The sequence below is a fragment of the Pseudorasbora parva genome, chromosome 4 (genome assembly GCF_024679245.1).
Source record: "Pseudorasbora parva isolate DD20220531a chromosome 4, ASM2467924v1, whole genome shotgun sequence".
In the NCBI taxonomy this organism is placed as follows: domain Eukaryota; kingdom Metazoa; phylum Chordata; class Actinopteri; order Cypriniformes; family Gobionidae; genus Pseudorasbora; species Pseudorasbora parva.
In genome coordinates this window covers 4,610,923-4,628,439 of record NC_090175.1, presented here as the reverse complement: position 1 = coordinate 4,628,439, position 17,517 = coordinate 4,610,923, and the positions used below count along the sequence as shown (strand labels likewise).

At 38.6% G+C, this 17,517-nt stretch overlaps 3 protein-coding genes across 4 annotated transcripts in view; all 3 read left to right on the top strand.

The window, feature by feature from the left end:
- LOC137072700 (CMRF35-like molecule 5) overlaps positions 1–17,517 on the top strand; it is a 140,582-nt gene that overhangs the window by 57,512 nt on the left and 65,553 nt on the right. The window lies entirely within an intron of this gene.
- Positions 1,304–15,812, top strand: LOC137073667 (CMRF35-like molecule 1). Its single transcript, XM_067442375.1, has 8 exons — positions 1,304–1,416; positions 1,584–1,922; positions 12,864–13,199; positions 13,491–13,577; positions 13,898–13,972; positions 15,083–15,187; positions 15,304–15,338; positions 15,447–15,812. Exons 1-8 carry the CDS (start codon positions 1,377–1,379, stop codon positions 15,810–15,812), a joined length of 1,383 nt encoding a protein of 460 aa, XP_067298476.1. The 5' UTR covers positions 1,304–1,376.
- On the top strand, positions 2,043–4,753 carry LOC137072699 (CMRF35-like molecule 3). Of its 2 annotated transcripts, XM_067440625.1 has the most exons (6): positions 2,045–2,430; positions 2,725–2,811; positions 3,141–3,215; positions 3,476–3,580; positions 3,676–3,710; positions 3,831–4,753. In XM_067440625.1, exons 1-6 carry the CDS (start codon positions 2,076–2,078, stop codon positions 4,155–4,157), a joined length of 984 nt encoding a protein of 327 aa, XP_067296726.1. In that variant the 5' UTR covers positions 2,045–2,075; the 3' UTR covers positions 4,158–4,753. The 2 variants fall into 2 exon arrangements, with proteins under 2 accessions (XP_067296727.1, XP_067296726.1); XM_067440626.1 differs by lacking the exon at positions 3,141–3,215 and having other exon boundaries at positions 2,043–2,430.

Below are 17,517 nucleotides of genomic sequence, written 5' to 3'. Positions count from 1 at the left end.
TTGTGACTAGTCAAAACCCAGTTAGAGATATCTCTAATTATAATTTTTACTAGTAATAATTCAGTTAGAGATATCTCTAATTTAATTATGACTAGTGCAATTGTAATTTGAGATATCTCTAATTAGAATTATGCCTAGTATTAAATCAATTATAGATATCTTTAATTACAATTACTACTAGTCAAAACTCATTTGAAGATATCTGGAAATATTTTCCAATGGAAGTCAATGGAAGAATGTGACTAGTCAAAATAGCATTATAGATATCTTGAATGTATATTATGACTAGTCAAATTAACATTGTAGATATCTTCAATCCATATTATGACTAGTCACAATCACATTGTAGATATCTTTATTGCAATATCGACTAGTCAAAATTGCAGAGGAGATATCTAGAACTGGAATTATGACTAGTCAAAACTGATTTATGACTAGTATGCGAAGGTGTATTTAATGCTAAAACGGCTTGCCATAGACGTGCCGCTTTCGAATGAGCCTTCGTCGCGCCGCGGCGGTGACGCAATGGGCACAGCTGCAGTTAACAAGCAAGCGTATTATTTTACTCTTCGCCGATAGAGGCGTTTTAGGAGAGCAGTATTATGGGTGTTTGAGTTTTATAAAGTGGTGTGAGGGACCATAGACATTATATAGAGGGAAGAACTGCTGAGAATTTCAGACTGATCATCTGAACAGATCTGACAGTTTGAGTTTTCTGTTTCACAGTTTAAAGACTCGGGTGATGCTGCTGTGCATGTTAAATTACTTTACATTATGATACCTGATTTTATCTCTGTTATTTATATATATATATATTGTATTGTAAGCACTTCAGACTACGGTTGTGTTAAACTTGTGCTAAATAAAACTTGACGTGACTCAACTTCACATTTGAGTCAACAACCACCATATTTTATTTGGATCTCATCATTTCTATCGTAATATACCTTAGAAGTTGTTCATAACTGAGACACGGAGTGCAGATATTGAAGAAAGGGGGGAATACCAAATCATAAAGCATCTTTCTAATCAAATATGCCTTATAAAGCAGTAGTTCAGTTATCAATAAGCATCAAGACTGGGATGCTGTGTGAAACACATTTGACATCTTGTGTAGATGTCACAGATACTCCTACCCCCTTATAAAGTGGATCATCCTTTCCCCAATCTCTCGGCACAAAATAAAACACATTGTATCTGTTTAAACCATACATTACTGATGTCGTGTAGAGCTGGATGTGGTTAAAGAGATGAAAGGGGAAGGAAATGGTTATTTTAGTTGCTGACGTCACATTGTTCACTCAGTACGGAAGAGAATGAGTCTGACACACAGAATTTGGTCTTCTATTTGAGCGAAACGCTTGTCAAACTTCATCATGTGGGACGTCCTGCTGCTCTTTTCCAGCATCTGTACAGGTGAGTTTGAGACTCTGAGCTCTTTTACTCAGAGTTTGACATGTTCTCGTGTTTTTCCTCAGTTATTGCATGATCATCAGACTCATATGGATGATATTTGTAAGTTATTCTGGCCTTCTTATGTCTCTTGCTCCACATAACAGCTCTAATGATATTTGTGTTTTCAGCTGTTGTTGTTGGTGCTCCAGAGACAGTTATAGGACACAGAGGAGAGAGAGTCGACATCAGATGCCCATATGACTCTGGATATGAAGCAAATCCAAAGTATTTTTGTAAAGGCGAGTGTATCTTTGGGATTAGAAACATCATCATAAAATCAGGATCTCCAGCTAAAGACGAGAGATTCTCTCTGACTGACAACACGACGGCCAGAGTTTTCACCGTCACCATCACTGATCTGAGAACAGAGGATGAAGGCCAATACTGGTGTGCTGTGGAGAGGACTTATAATACTGATGGGGCTTTAACTGATGTCTATTCAGAGATTTCTTTGAAGTTTAAACTAGGTAAGCAATTCATTTAGTTAATAACAACTTTATTAACTGGCAAAATATTTCCAATGTCATCTGTTATTGAATGATTATAAGACTCATATGGATGATATTTGTAAGTTATTCTGGCCTGCTTATGTCTCTTGCTCCACATAACAGCTCTATATAATGATATTTGTGTTTTCGCCTGTTGTTGTTGGTGATCCAGAGACAGTTATAGGACACAGAGGAGAGAGAGTCGACATCAGATGCCCATATGACTCTGGATATGAAGCAAATCCAAAGTATTTTTGTAGAGGAGATTGTTTATTACCAAATAAAGTAATCATTAAATCAGGATCTCCAGCTAAAGACGAGAGATTCTCTCTGACTGACAACACGACGGCCAGAGTTTTCACCGTCACCATCACTGATCTGAGAACAGAGGATGCAGGCCGATACTGGTGTGCTGTGGAGAGGACTTTAACTACCGATTGGGCTATACCTGACGTCTATTCAGAGATTTATTTGCAGTTTAAACAGGGTAAGTGATTAATTAAGTTAATAACGTTACTTTTTTAACTGGCAAAATATTTCCAATGTTTTCACTGAACAACTTAATTGTATTTTGTGAATATAAACACATTTTGCTTTTAATTGTTGCAAAGCACTCCCCAAGATTCCAGAGGCATGTTTACCACTGTCACATCACCTTTGCTTTTAATTACACTTTCTTTTGCACAACATGACAGTGATTTAAACAGAGATAAATTTAATTATGTTTGTATTTTAAATTAAATTCAGTATTTTAAGATGATCTTTCTCTGTGACCCTTCAGATAAAAAGACCACGGAGGTTTCAACCCTCAGCCCTTCTCCAGAAACACAATCGTCTTTCAGTACAACAGATCTGAATCCACAGTCAGGTCAGTTCATCTGCCGCTCTACTTATTCCTTGAATATCGTGAGTCTAAATGTACTTGAAGATGATTCCTCTGAGATTGAAGGTCAGTCCTCAGATGTTTGCTCTCTGTTATTAAAATGTTATTTGGGATAAGAAAGTGTCTTTAGAATTATCATTAAAATGTTTTCAGTTGAGCGTAATCTGTGTTATGAATAAAAAAATCCACCTTCTGTGTTATATAGACGTGATTTTAATGGTTTGTGTGTGAATGTTGAGCTTCGTTTATAATGTGTTCATGTTCTGACTGCATGAGCGCCTCATTCACACGTCACTGGTGTTTCCCTCTGTCAGTGACTCATCGAACAGAAACTAAAACAAGAAGAACAACAGGAAATACTACAGTTAAACTCTCTCAGCGAAACACCAGTAAGCACACAAACTACACTACCCATAATGCAACTGCCCCAGCTTTGATCATGTAGAATACACTTATTTTGGAGAAAGGTGGAGGCACGTACTTGTGTGGTTAACTTGGTTTGACTTCAACCGTAAAGAGAAGCGTTTCCTTCTTAAGAGTTGAGGTTTACCATTGCAGTTTCACTTCAGTTACACAATATATTACACTATTTCACAGTACTATAATCAGAATCAGCAGTGTATTTAATGCAGTATAATCTTGTTTACAGACCTGGTTTCTGTTGCTGGCGGTCTGGGTTTGGCTCTGCTGGTTCTGACTCTGTGTTCTGGAGTGTTCCTCATCCTGAAAAAGAGGAAGAGGAAAAGTGGGACAGGTAACAGTTTGTGATTATTATTATTATTAATATTATTATTATTAAGTTATATTTTAGTGTGGGAATTGACCTTGTATTTCTCTGTTTTCATGCAGCTTTATTTCAGCAAAGTGTGCAGCTCAATACCGAGGTGTGTGTTCAAATCTTTACCTGTAGAAGATCAGAAATACATGTTAAATGATTGTGTATTGATCAGCAGATAGGATTATTTATATAAACTAGTCAATTATTGATCTGTGTTGTTTTTCAGACTGACCGGATGTATGAAGAGATTCCAAACAGTCACGCCACCGTGGTAACATCTTCAGCCAATCAGACGCCTGCATCAAACCTCAACACCCGCCCTAAAGTCTCTATTGTTTATGCCACAGTAACCAATCAGCAGCCTGATTCAAACCCCAGTCACACCCACTTAACCAATCAGGTGACAGATACAGACTGGGATTATTACGCCAATATAAAGTCGCCTGAAGCGACACAGGACAGCGGGACAGAACTGATCTACACAACAGTAACACATCCACAAAACATCACAACAAACGAGTGTCCTATGTATTCAGTGATCAACCATAAATGAAAGAGAGTCTCAGAATCAGGTCAAATCTTCATTGCTTTACTTATTCAATATTTTTACACTTTTCTGTACAAAACTGTTTTTAAGAATGTATAAATAAGGTTTAGCGTCAGTATTGGCTTAGTAACAAGATAAGCTGAAAATATTTATAAAAAAGTGTGATTTAATGTTTTGTTGTTGTTGCTGTAACTAGTTCACTAGGGGCCGTATTCACAAAACATCTTAAAGCTAACTTTGCTAGCGAACACTTTGTATCCTTTGTTTGTCATACAGTGCTTTGTGCTGTGAGATGAAGTGGATTAACTTGTCAGATGCCAATCTGGATTTTGGCATTTGCTTGTATGGTGGCTCCAAATGGACAAAACACTCTCTATGAATTTGAAAAACACTGAAAATCAAACCCGAATTTTCAGAGACGGTGTCTAAACACAACATGATTGACACAACTTGACATTTTATTTATAATTTTTTTTAATTTTGGATGATGATTTCGGACTGTGCAAGGGCCTTTAGAGTCATCTTTGAGCAATTGATGTTATGTATTTATTGTTTCTGAATTATCTTCTAATTGTTTAATTATGTAATTTGCGTGATATATTTTTTACCTGACAAATAAAATGATTTATTCTGGATTCTTCTGAAATCATTATGACCAGTAGATAAAGTGAGGTATTTCTGCGTCAGGATAGGTCAAACTAAAGGCCCATTGAAAGGATCATGTGGCCCATCATGTGGGACCTTTTGATTTCTGAATATCACTGACCGGGGTGTGTGATATTGGGTCCCCACTGAACGAATAATTGAAAGTATGGATTACCCTGTCTCATCAAATATTTAAATGAATACATATATTTTTCAATACTTATGATTAGTTCCTAATTAGAAACACAATATAAATGTAATAAACAGTCGAAATTGGACTCAGATTAAGCCTGGAGCTAAAGTAAAACTACATTTTAATCATGAGAACCCTACAGAAACGTTGAAAAGTCCTACACACATCGCCTACGCCGTTGGATTCTGTAGTTGGGCCGACTGTGGTTCCTTAAAGGGTAACTAAACCCCTGTTCACAGCCTAACTTCGCCCACTGGCGATATTTGAAAAATGTTACAAAAGTGGAGACAGTGAAGACAGAGGGGACGAGACGAGGGCGGGGCTAACCGGGGGGGGGGGGGGGGGGGGGTTGGTTGGGGGCACACCTAAGACCCGTAATGACAACTTTTTTCTCCATCACCTTCACCTGAAGTGGAGGAGGGTGAAATGGGTGAAAAGGGTGAAAGGAGGGCGAAAAGGAGGGCGATGCCGACGATGCTTTCATTCATTCATGCTAGCGAAGCAGCAGCGCAAGAGAGAATGAGACAACTAACTAATCTATGAACATTGAACAGCCATATCCTTTTACTGAATGTCACTAAAAAAGCGCAGGACCAATAAGTTCAAACCTAATAGCCTATTATCAACAGATTTCCATACTATACCGTTATACGCCAGCACGTTACGGTGTTGTTGTTCATTACCACGGCAACCATTTGCGTGTCATGGTTTGTTTGAAAGCGTCTGATGTAAAAAAAATGATCTGGCGGCAAAATATCACAAGAAAAGCATAACATGTACTTACAACTGCATTATTTATCTGTATTTTCTTCATTAGGATGTTGAAAGCAAGTTTCATTCATAATGTTTCTACTTCATGTAACACGAGCGCTCATACTGGACTAAAGCTGTCCTCATCATGTGATCACGGGAAAACATTTCTTAGGGCGTGGTGAGCTCGTGCCAGGGGCGTGGTAGTGAGCCGTTGGAAGTACCGTCCTGCGTCACGAAGCACCACAACGTCCAATAGGAAAATTCAACTGCAGTTGCCACCGTTCAACCTTAAGAGGGCAGCACTAAGACGTTTTTACACCATATACTGTAGAATTAAAACACTTTATACCCAAATATCAAAACATTTACTCGAACCAATAAACAGCATTATTAAAGCCCCAGTCTTGCAGATCATTAAAAAAAGTTGGTTTAGGGTTTAGTTTCCCTTTAAACTGAGATTGACTCTCTGCTCGAGGTTCAGGCTTCTCAAGCCAACATTAAGGTTTGTTCACAAACTGTAGCTTCTAGTTGCAAATTGTGGCATGTTACAAAGCATTCCCTAGGTCATTGAGAGATTTATAAACAAGTTATAGTACTTTAAAATCGATCCTAAATGTAACTGGAAGCCAGTGTAAAGACCTGAGGACTGGTGTGATATGGTCATATTTTCTGGAGCTGTCTAATGGTCTTTTTGGGAAGGCCGGTGAGAAGGCCATTACAATAGTCCACCCTACTGGTGATGAAAGCATGAACGAGTTTCTCTAAGTCTTGCCTAGAGACAAAACATCTAATCCTTGCAAAAATTTTCAGATGATAGTAAGCTGATTTAGTTATTGCTTTGACATGACTACTGAAACTCAGGTCTGACTCCAAAATCGCTCCAAGATTCCTGACTAGATTTTTTGTTATCAGGCCTTTAGCCTCAAGATATGCGTTCACCTTGAGAATTTCATCTTTGTTTCCAAATGTGTAGTGATTTCAGTTTTGTCTTTGTTTGAAGGTCAGTTCAGAGGTTAATGCTGTCAAAACAGGATGAGGGGACACTTCCGGAGAGCATAGGGCTGCTCAAAACTGCTCTAGGGATAGTAGGGTGTGCTTACGTTGTCTGGATTCTGGTCATTTGATAGCCGTAAAATTCATTGGTTAAACCTAAAACTGTTGGTTTTGTACATGCACTTACAAACTATGTTAATTCAAGTTAAGATCAGATGGGTTATCAGCTATTTATGGTTATATGGTGGGTATCACCAAATTCTGAGGAAGATCTGTAACCAAGAACTGTGTTGCGAGACACTGGATCGGCCCAGTCCTTAATGCTCAGCAGCAAACTGCAGTTTACACCGAGTCGTACAGTATCCAGGCTCTGTCATTCTCTGAGGAGTTCCTTTAGGATGCATTAAGGTGCCTTTTTATATACGATTGATGATTAAACTCCGAATAGGACTAACAACAGGAACTGTTTGTGTTGGACTGTTCCCAACTCCCTGTGGAAGGACTTGAGTTTATTTTAGGTAATGAGTTGGCAGGTGGGAAGGTTTTTCCTCTTCCAATCATGGCCGATGCCCCTGCTGTTAAAATGCAAACAAATGTGTGCCCTCAGTTTTCTAAAATATTTCCTACATGTGTGATAACACGTGCCCAAGCTCAAAATGAAGAGCAAGTAGATTTATCTGATAGCTTCTTGCAAACCACCAGCGAGGGTACGACTGAGAAAGCATGTGCTGACGTCAATCCTGTAACTAATCAAGCTGAAATACCTGGTACACTCTCAGGAAAAAGGTACAGTGGAGGTACAATTTTGTTCCAAACATATAACAAAACATATGACTGTACCTTTAAAAGAGTAAGAGAGTAGAGTAAGCGTAAGATACTGTACTGTCATTGTAGCAGAACAAGTACAACGGAATTTAGAACGGCAACTCTCATAAAAGAAAAGTAAACATTTACTTATTAACTATAGATCTACACATTAAAATATATAAACAGAACTCTAAAAACATGTTGCACAATGTATAAAAAGCGATATAGTGCATATATTGAATGTCCCTCCACATTTAAAAACACAAACAGTCCTCAATCCTTGTTAATTTGTAAAGTTACTGAAGGGAATAAAAGGACTGTTAAAGAGTAGAAGGTCCGAGAGCAGTACACAAAAGGTACACAACTGGTCCTTAGGGTACACTTATACCAGTGTTTTCCTCTAGATAGAGCAAGTTCAGTCCTAATGAGTCGCTGTCCTGCAGAGTTTGCCTCCAACCCTGAAAGACGTCTATAGAAGCTCTGGGAGGCTAACAGGCTAGCGAAATGCTAACGTGTTGTGATTTAGTGATTTAAAAGCTAGTAATGTCAGATGCAATATAATAGCCAATATAAGACAATATATAGTGATGTGCAAGTTATGTTTATCAGTATAAACAACAAGGAATGATATCAAATAGAGATTCAAAAGCAAAGCTGTACGGAGTTACAGACGCAAAGCACTCAGCAGCGAGGCAGACATGAGCAAGCGATCACCCACTTTAGATTTACTCTTGACTTAGTGTAGCTACCATTGTTGTGTTTTGATGCTGAATATTTGTGTGTCTGTGTGGCATGATCACCCGCAACATACTGTTACACATGTAGAGGGATTATACTGACACAATGAAAAGTTTCACAAGGTGTTTATGTCTTAAGTGTTAACAATACAATTCTAAAAGATCATTATTCATCATCAAAAATAGACTAGTTAATGATATAGTTAGAGGTCAGGTCACCTTTTTAAAAGCAACTTATGTATTACTGCCTTACCAATGAAATAATTGTGTGTGGATCTACTGCATCAATAGGAAGAGAATTACAATAATATGAATGAAGTTCAAAAGCCCAACCAAAGGCAACACTGATCCCCATAATGGTGACTTCAAACAAAAACATACATTTATGATGATGTGATGTTCTCAAACTGTTTCTGCTGTGTTGACAATTCAACAGTCAAGTTCAATGAAAATCACAAAAAAAAATGCAATTAAGGCTAGTTAAATAAGTTTTTCAAATTTCCTCTCTCCTCCCTCCCTAAAAATGGTTTAGTCTGATGGTTAATTAGCGATCAAAACCAATCAGAGTTGAGGCTGCTCCGGGAACAATTGAAGTTAGAAAAATGTACAGAGGAAGTGACTGGTACCAGTAATGTCATGAAAAGGAGAGGGAGGTCAGGAAAATTGCTTTATCAGTCTATCAAAAACTGTTTTTGACAAGACGGGTTATTGCACTGTAGCCAGGGAGTTGATGTGATGGGTTGCTGTGCCCCGATAGGACACCGTGGACTCCGGTACAGTCACATCTCTGTATACTGGCACAACATACACCACCCGAACGATTACGCACTCAAAGTCCCCGTCTTTTTGCACTATTATGTAGTTTGTTGGTTTGTGTAACATGCTGAGAAATAGATATTCATGTCAAAACGATTACAGACTTGCTGACTGATGATGTGATATTTTTAACAGTGCTGTCAAGAAAAAGGGAAATACAACTCGCTGCTGTTGATGGATACATGTATTAGCTTGATTTAATAAAATAAAGTAATAAAAAAAAACTATAATAATATTCAAGCCAAAGACCCTGAGTGTAGAGGAAATGATGACCGTATGAGGGTTAAAGGGTTAGTTCACCCAAAAATTCATTAATGTCTCACGCTAATGTCGCTCCACACCCGTAAGACCTCCGTTCATCTTCACACACAGTTTAAGATATTTTATATTTAGTCCGAGAGCGTATGCAAGTGAATTCACACTATAGTGTCCATGTCCAGAAAGGGAATAAAAACATCATCAAAGTAGTCCATATGTGACATCAGTGGGTTAATTAGAGTCTCTTGAAGCATCGAAAATACCTTTTGGTCCAAAAATAACAAAAACTACGACTTTATTCAGCATTGTACTGTATTCTCTTCCGGGTCTGTTGTCAATCCGCGGTCAAGACCAGGCAGTGACTCTGCTGACGTGTTACCTGGTGCTGGTTTTCAATGGAGGGGCAGAAAGTTCTCAGACTAAATATAAAATATCTTAAACTGTGTATGAAGATGAACAGAGGTCTTACGGGTGTGGAACGACATGAGGCTGAGGAGTTAATGACAGAATGTGTCACGGGGCTAAATTGTGACGGCTAGACGACTGGGTCAGAGCATCTCCAAAACTGCAGCTCTTGTGGGCTGTTCCCGGTCTGCAGTGGTCAGTCTCTATCAAAAGTGCTCCAAGAGGAACAGTGGAGAACCGGCCACAGGGTCATGGGCGGCCAAGGCTCATTGATGCACGTGGGGAGCAAAGGCGTGTGGTCCGATCAAACAGACGAGCTACTGGAGCTCAAACTGCTCCAGTAAAAAAAAAAAAAAAAACGTGTGTGTTTAGGTACCTGTGCTGGCCGGGTCAGAGCTGGTGGTTGTGAATGGATGAATGGTGGATGCTGTGATCTGGACAGATGTTGTTGTCTATGGAGCTGAGAAACGAGGTCACACCGTTCAAATGAAGCAAATATATTACAGTTTATTGTCCGTTGCTTGAACACATTTTACAAAACTTCGCTCATTGTGCCAAAACTCTACACACAAGTAAACATGACACAACACTGGGAAATATACCGTTCACATATGTGTCAAATTGAAACTCTACTATCAAAACCTTAACTCTGCTATCAAAACTTAACATTTCTTTGTCAAAATGTAACTCTGATGACAAAATGATACACACTTGCATCATATGAATACACTTTCAGATCAGGGGGAATACACTAGTCTGCTTTATATAAAACACTGTAGTCTTTAATTGTCACTGTTTTTTATTCAGTTCATCAGTTAGCATTCTGTCAAGCAATACAACACTTAGAGTTTCTTTTTTTCCAACAAAGGTTTTCACAACAACCAAAAATGAAAGTACCGAAATGTTACAAATGACATAATACTGTACATCACAGTACTATACTTCACACTACAGTATGATCTCAATGGTACAGTGCTATGTACTGTACTGTATGTTACACAAAACTACCATTTTTTGTTACTAAAGGAGCTCTAGCCAACTTGCAATACAGTAAAGTGATACGGTACAGTATGTAGATAGATACAGTCAATGATGAATTGCTGTTTTCCAATCTGAATGTGCTTAGGATGGATGTACTGTGAACCGGCTTAGATGTGTGTGAACTCTCTGCCCAGCTTCCCTCACTGTCAGGCCATGACTTACCACATGATCCACCAATGCTCTAATATCATCTGAAATATTGTTCTGTGTATAGCCTAGTATTTGATATAGTATGCATTTGAGTGGTTGCAATTGCACAATGTGTATTGTATTTTGGATAATTGTGTTTTCCAAATGACACCCTGGGATTTCATTTTTGAACAAAGTGTCTTATGTATGAAATAGAGTGTAGTATGCAGGACCGAGTGTGTTGCATAAAGGCGTAAGTGTGTTGCAGAATTGCAACTAGAGTACAAAGCGGCGCTTTTGATTAAGGTATGGGTACAAGTGTTTGAGGTATGGTAACAAAAGATTCAAGTTGTGTTACTTTAGTCTAAGCATGGGTCTATAGTGGTCAAGCAACGGGCGAAAACTGTGATAGAGGAAAAAACAATAAACATAAACATGAGCAGATTGTTGTTCAGTATTGAATATCAGGCACCTTTGATCACATTTAGCTGGATGTGTATGTAGTTGTTATATTGATGTCCAGCTTTACAGCCATACGGTCCATCATCTTCCATCCTCAGGTGACTGATGGTCACGGTAAATGAACTCTTACGATTATCCTTCAGAAAGAATCTGTCATGGCAAAGGTATCCATTCCATCAGATTCTAGTTTAACAAAAAATTTGTAAAAATATTTGTACGTGTATTTCTCTTTTTCTGGATAAGGGCATGTAATGTCCACTCCCCGTCCCTCCGTTCCTGTCACTGTAACGTTGTCAGACAGTGAACTACTCACTGCACACACACACACACACAGACAGAGAGAGAGAGAGAGAGAGAGAGAGAGAGAGAGAGAGAGAGAGAGAGAGAGAGAGAGAGAGAGATAACATAAGTGTCGAGGTGTCCAAGAGACACCAAGACACCAATCCCCAGCTGCTCCCGACGAGCTGGATGGAGCCTTAAATGGCTGACATCGCCGTCGGTGTGTGAATGGGTGAATGTGAGGCAAAAATGTAAAGTGCTTTGGATGGCCATAGGGTCTGTTAAAAGTGCTATATAAATGCTGTCCATTTACCATTTATACATTATAATACCTGATTTTATCTCCATTTTATATTTATTGATTTATTTGTGTTGTAAGCACTTTGGTCTACTGTTGTGTTAAACTTATGCTAAATAAAACTTGACGTGACTCAACTTGACATTTAGTGTATTTCACATGATATACCTTCATTGAACACATTTAACAGGGTCAACAACAACCACCATATTTTATTTGGATCTCATCATTTCTATTGTAATATACCTTAGAAGTTGTTCATAACTGAGACACGGAGTGCAGATATTGAAGAAAGAGGGGAATACCAAATCATAAAGCATCTTTCTAATCAAATATGCCTTATAAAGCAGTAGTTCAGTTATAATATTCAGTAAGCATCAATACTGGGATGCTGTGTGAAACACATTTGAGCTCTTGTGTAGATGTCACAGATACTCCTACCCCCTTATAAAGTGGATCATCCTTTCCCCAATCTCTCGGCACAAAATAAAACACATTGTATCTGTTTAAACCATACATTACTGATGACGTGTAGAGCTGGATGTGGTTAAAGAGATGAAAGGGGAAGGAAATGGTTATTTTAGTTGCTGACAGATTGTTCACTCAGTACGGAAGAGAACTAGCGTAACGTCTGACACACAGAATTTGGTCTTCTATTTGAGCAAAACGCTTGTCAAAGTTCATCATGTGGGACGTCCTGCTGCTCTTTTCCAGCATCTGTACAGGTGAGTTTGAGACTCTGAGCTCTTTTACTCAGAGTTTGACATGTTCTCGTGTTTTCCTCAGTTATTTGATGATCATCAGACTCATATGGATGATATTTGTAAGTTATTCTGGCCTGCTTATGTCTCTTTCTCACACATAACAGCTCTATATAATGATATCTGTGTTTTCAGCTGTTGTTGTTGGTGCTCCAGAGACAGTTATAGGACACAGAGGAGAGAGAGTCGACATCAGATGCCCATATGACTCTGGATATGAAGCAAATCCAAAGTATTTTTGTAGAGGAAATTGTTTATTACCAAATAAAGTCATCATTAAATCAGGATCTCCAGCTAAAGACGAGAGATTCTCTCTGACTGACGACACGACGGCCAGAGTTTTCACCGTCACCATCACTGATCTGAGAACAGAGGATGAAGGCCGATACTGGTGTGCTGTGGAGAGGACTTATAATACTGATGGGGCTATAGCTGATGTCTATTCAAAGATTTATTTGCAGGTTGAACAAGGTAAGTGATTAATTTTGTTAGCAGAACTTTTTTTTTTACTGCCAAAATATTTCCAATTTTTTCATATAAGACATTTTGATTTTGATGTCTGCAACACACTCCAAGAGTTGGGACAGAGGCATGTTTACATCACCTTTGCTTTTAATTACACTTGTTTTTGTTTTTTTGCAGTTAAAGGGGTTTTCTTTTGCACAACAGTGATTAAAACAAGAGATAAATGTCATTTTCTTTGTATTTTAAATTAAGTGCCAGTGTCAGTATTTTAAGATGATCTTTCCTGTGACCCTTCAGATAAAAAGACCCCTGAGGTTTCAACCCTCAGCCCTTCTCCAGAAACACAATCGTCTTTCAGTACAACAGATCTGAATCCACAGTCAGGTCAGTTCATCTGCCGCTCTACTTATTCCTTGAATATCGTGTATCTAAATGTACTTGAAGATGATTCCTCTGAGATTGAAGGTCAGTCCTCAGATGTTTGCTCTCTGTTATTAAAATGGGATAAGAAAGTGTCTTTAGAATTAACATTAAAATGTTTTCAGTTGAGCGTAATCTGTGTTATGAATAAAAAGTCCAGCTTCTGTTCATATTGATGTGATTTGAATGGTTTGTGTGTGAATGTTGAGCTTCGTTTATAATGTGTTCATGTTCTGACTGCATGAGCGTCTCATTCACACGTCACTGGTGTTTCCCTCTGTCAGTGACTCATCGAACAGAAACTAAAACAAGAAGAACAACAGGAAATACTACAGTTAAACTCGATCAGCCAAACACCAGTAAGCACACAAACTACACTACCCATAATGCAACTGCCCCAGCTTTGATCATGTAGAATAGACCTTTTTCACAAAAAACGGAAATACGTCACTGACGTGTAGGCGTTCTTCCGCTTCACGCTTATACTCAGCAAAATATATACCGGCAGAGTGTTTTCTCTGAGCCTTTTTTGACGCAAATTCCTCCACCAAGACCAATAAACTGGACAAAGGCTACAAATTTAGCAGACACCATAAATACCATTAGAGGATGCTGATCTATCACATTTTAAACCACTTAAAACATGTTGTTTTGCAAAGACTAACAACAAATAGCGTCAATATGGCAATAAAACTTGCAAATGATGTGTACATTTTATATTTATAACACAACTGTAATGTTTAGACGTTATTTAAACCTTACCTGCGGGTGGGTGTGTCACATAATCGTGATCCATTTTAGCAGCTGCACCGTTGTCATCCGCCTGGGAGGGACCAGCTGACGTTTGTTCACCCTTTCAAAATACAGACTCCCTTTTGAGTGGTACTGTAAAATTGTTCCAAGGGAAAAGGCTTGGGACAACACCACTTTTAAGGCGACTGATGGTTGTTCCACCGGAGTAATCCTCCTTGGCAAAGTGTCTGCTACAGATGTGTGCTGCCTTTACTCAGAGAAATTCGGCCCTTCTTCTCTTCTAACAGCATGAATCCACAAATTTCTTGTTGCTTGATCAGACGGAAATGAGTGAAAAGACAGGTATGGTTGTTTTTGGGTACAACACGAACAACCCGGGACACAACATTACTCCTGTTTGTTGACTCACCCATTTTTTGCATTTCCCGCTAGCTACTACTACGGTAACAGGAAGTGTCTTTGCACGTCCGTAACTAACTTCCGGTTAAAAATGCGGAAGTGTGAAAAAGGTCTATACACTTATTTTGGAGAAAGGTGGAGGCACGTACTCGTGTGGTTAACTTGGTTTGACATCAACCGTAAAGAGAAGTGTTTCCTTCTTAAGAGTTGAGGTTTACCATTGCAGTTTCACTTCAGTTACACAATATATTACACTATTTCACAGTACTATAATCAGAATCAGCAGTGTATTTAATGCAGTATAATCTTGTTTACAGACCTGGTTTCTGTTGCTGGCGGTCTGGGTTTGGCTCTGCTGGTTCTGACTCTGTGTTCTGGAGTATTCCTCATCCTGAAAAAGAGAAAGAGGAAAGGTGGGACAGGTAACAGTTTGTGATTATTATTATTATTATTATTATTATTATTATTATTATTATTATTATTATTATGTTATATTTTAGTGTGTGAATTGACCTTGTATTTCTCTGTTTTCATGCAGCTTTATTTCAGCAAAGTGTGCAGCTCAATACGGAGGTGTGTGTTCAAATCTTTACCTGTAGAAGATCAGAAATACATGTTAAATTATTTTCTATTGGTCAACAGATAGGATTATTTTAATTATTGATCTGTGTTGTTTTTCAGACTGACCGCATGTATGAAGAGATTCCAAACAGTCACGCCACCGCAGTAACATCTTCAGCCAATCAGACGCCTGCATCTTCAGCCAATCAGACGCCTGCATCAAACCTCAATTTTCGCCCTAAAGTCTTTACTGCTTATGCCACAGTAACCAATCAGCAGCCTGATTCAAACCCCAGTCACACCCATAATCAGGTGACAGATACAGACTGTGATTATTACGCCAATATGAACCCGCCTGAAGCAACACAGGACAGCGGGACAGAACTGATCTACACAACAGTTACACATCCACAAAACATCCCAACACATCCTCAAATCGTCACAACAAACGAGTGTCCTATGTATTCAGTGATCAGCCATAAATGAAAGAGAGTCTGAGAATCAGGTCAAATCTTCATTGCTTTACTTATTCAATATTTTTACACTTTTCTGTACAAAACTTTTTTTTAAGAATGTATAAATAAGGTTTAGCGTCAGTATTGGCTTAGTAACAAGATAAGCTGGAAATATTTATGAAAAGTGTGATTTAATTTTTTGTTGTTGTTGCTGTAACTAGTTCACCAGGGGCCGTATTCACAAAACATCTTAAAGCTATTTTACAGAACTCGCTCTCTGCACGCTGTCGATTGGTGCCTGGAACGGCCTTCTCCAGCTTCGAAGCTCAGTTTCTTCACTTGGACTGGAACGGTCCCGTACGTTTAGTGGTGATTTATCGCCCTCCGCACTCCTCTAAAGACTTTAAACAGCATTTCACTGAACTGATTGGCAATATTGCCATAAATTATGACCACTTCCTATTGGTGTGCGACTTTAATTTTCATGTCTGCTGTCCTTCTAACCTCTTATATCACACGAGTTTCTTAACATTATTAATGATTTTAATCTCTCCCAGTGGGTCAGTGACTCTAAACATATTTTGGGTCATACGTTGGACCTTGTACTATCATATGGGTTTGATGTGACAGATGTTGTGCTCTCAGATTTTATGATTTCTGATCATAAGCCTATATTATTCACACTATCCCTTCCAGAGCTGTCACTTTCTTCTAGTACAACTGTTAGTCTTTCTCGTTTCTATTCTCCTCAGTTTAGCACAAATTTCAACTTGTGCTTTGAAGAGTATTGTTCCTCACAATTAAACTTGGATCAACCATTTCTTGACTTGGATGCTGATCAACATCTGAGCCTCCTGAACTCTGTCTGGCTTAAGGTAGCAAATGCAACTGCACCACTTAAGCCTCACAAACTGAAATCTAAAACTATACTGTGGCAAAACTCTGCTACCCGCCTTTTGAGACAAAACTGCAGGAAGGCAGAACGTAAATGGAAACAAGACAGGCTGCATATCTCTCTTCAAATGTTCAGAGATTCGCTTATATCTTACCAGGCTGCAGCCAAGTCTGCTAAAGCTGCATACTTCTCCAAATTAATTGAAACTAATCCCTCTAAACCTAAGGTTCTGTTTTCTATTATTCAATCTGTTACCAATCCTTCCGTGAACACCCCACCGGTGGCTTCTGATGCTCTCTGTGAAAACTTCTTGAGATACTTCAGTGACAAAATTACAAACTTAAGACTTGACGTCCGTCCCACCTTAACGTTAGCTAATTCTCCAATCATGTCAACCGCCTATGTATTTCTGGACACTTTTGAACCCATCAATCTCCAGGAGTTAAAGGAAGTTATTGACAAAATTAAAACTTCCTTTTGTCCTGGTGATATTATTCACCCCAAATTTTTAAAATTGATTATTGATTCAATTGGGTCTGGTCTGCTATCTCTTGTTAATAAGTGTCTCCTAACGGGTTCTGTTCCTGTTGACCTTAACGTCGCTACAGTCACTCCTCTGCTCAAGAAGTCTTCTCTGGACCCTACTGTCCTAAAAAAGATTCGTCCCATTTCTGTTCTGCCTTTTATTTCAAAAGTTTTAGAGAAAATTGTGCTGAATCAACTTCAACACTTTAAGACTAGCAATTCTATTTATGAGGTTTTTCAGTCTGGTTTTAAATCTGCTCACAGCACTGAGTCTGCCCTTCTGAGAGTTGTTAATGACATCTACATCTCCACTGAC

Bases quoted from the DNA above. Each gene is read 5' to 3' on its own strand.
- LOC137073667 (XM_067442375.1), top strand. From the start codon at position 1,377: ATGTGGGACGTCCTGCTGCTCTTTTCCAGCATCTGTACAG. The intron at 1,923-12,863 runs GTAAGCAATTCA...CTGTGTTTTCAG, and splicing joins TTCTTTGAAGTTTAAACTAG to CTGTTGTTGTTGGTGCTCCA. The intron at 13,973-15,082 runs GTAAGCACACAA...TCTTGTTTACAG, and splicing joins ACTCGATCAGCCAAACACCA to ACCTGGTTTCTGTTGCTGGC.
- LOC137072699 (XM_067440625.1), top strand. From the start codon at position 2,076: ATGATATTTGTGTTTTCGCCTGTTGTTGTTGGTGATCCAGAGACAGTT. The intron at 3,216-3,475 runs GTAAGCACACAA...TCTTGTTTACAG, and splicing joins ACTCTCTCAGCGAAACACCA to ACCTGGTTTCTGTTGCTGGC. The intron at 3,711-3,830 runs GTGTGTGTTCAA...GTTGTTTTTCAG, and splicing joins GTGTGCAGCTCAATACCGAG to ACTGACCGGATGTATGAAGA.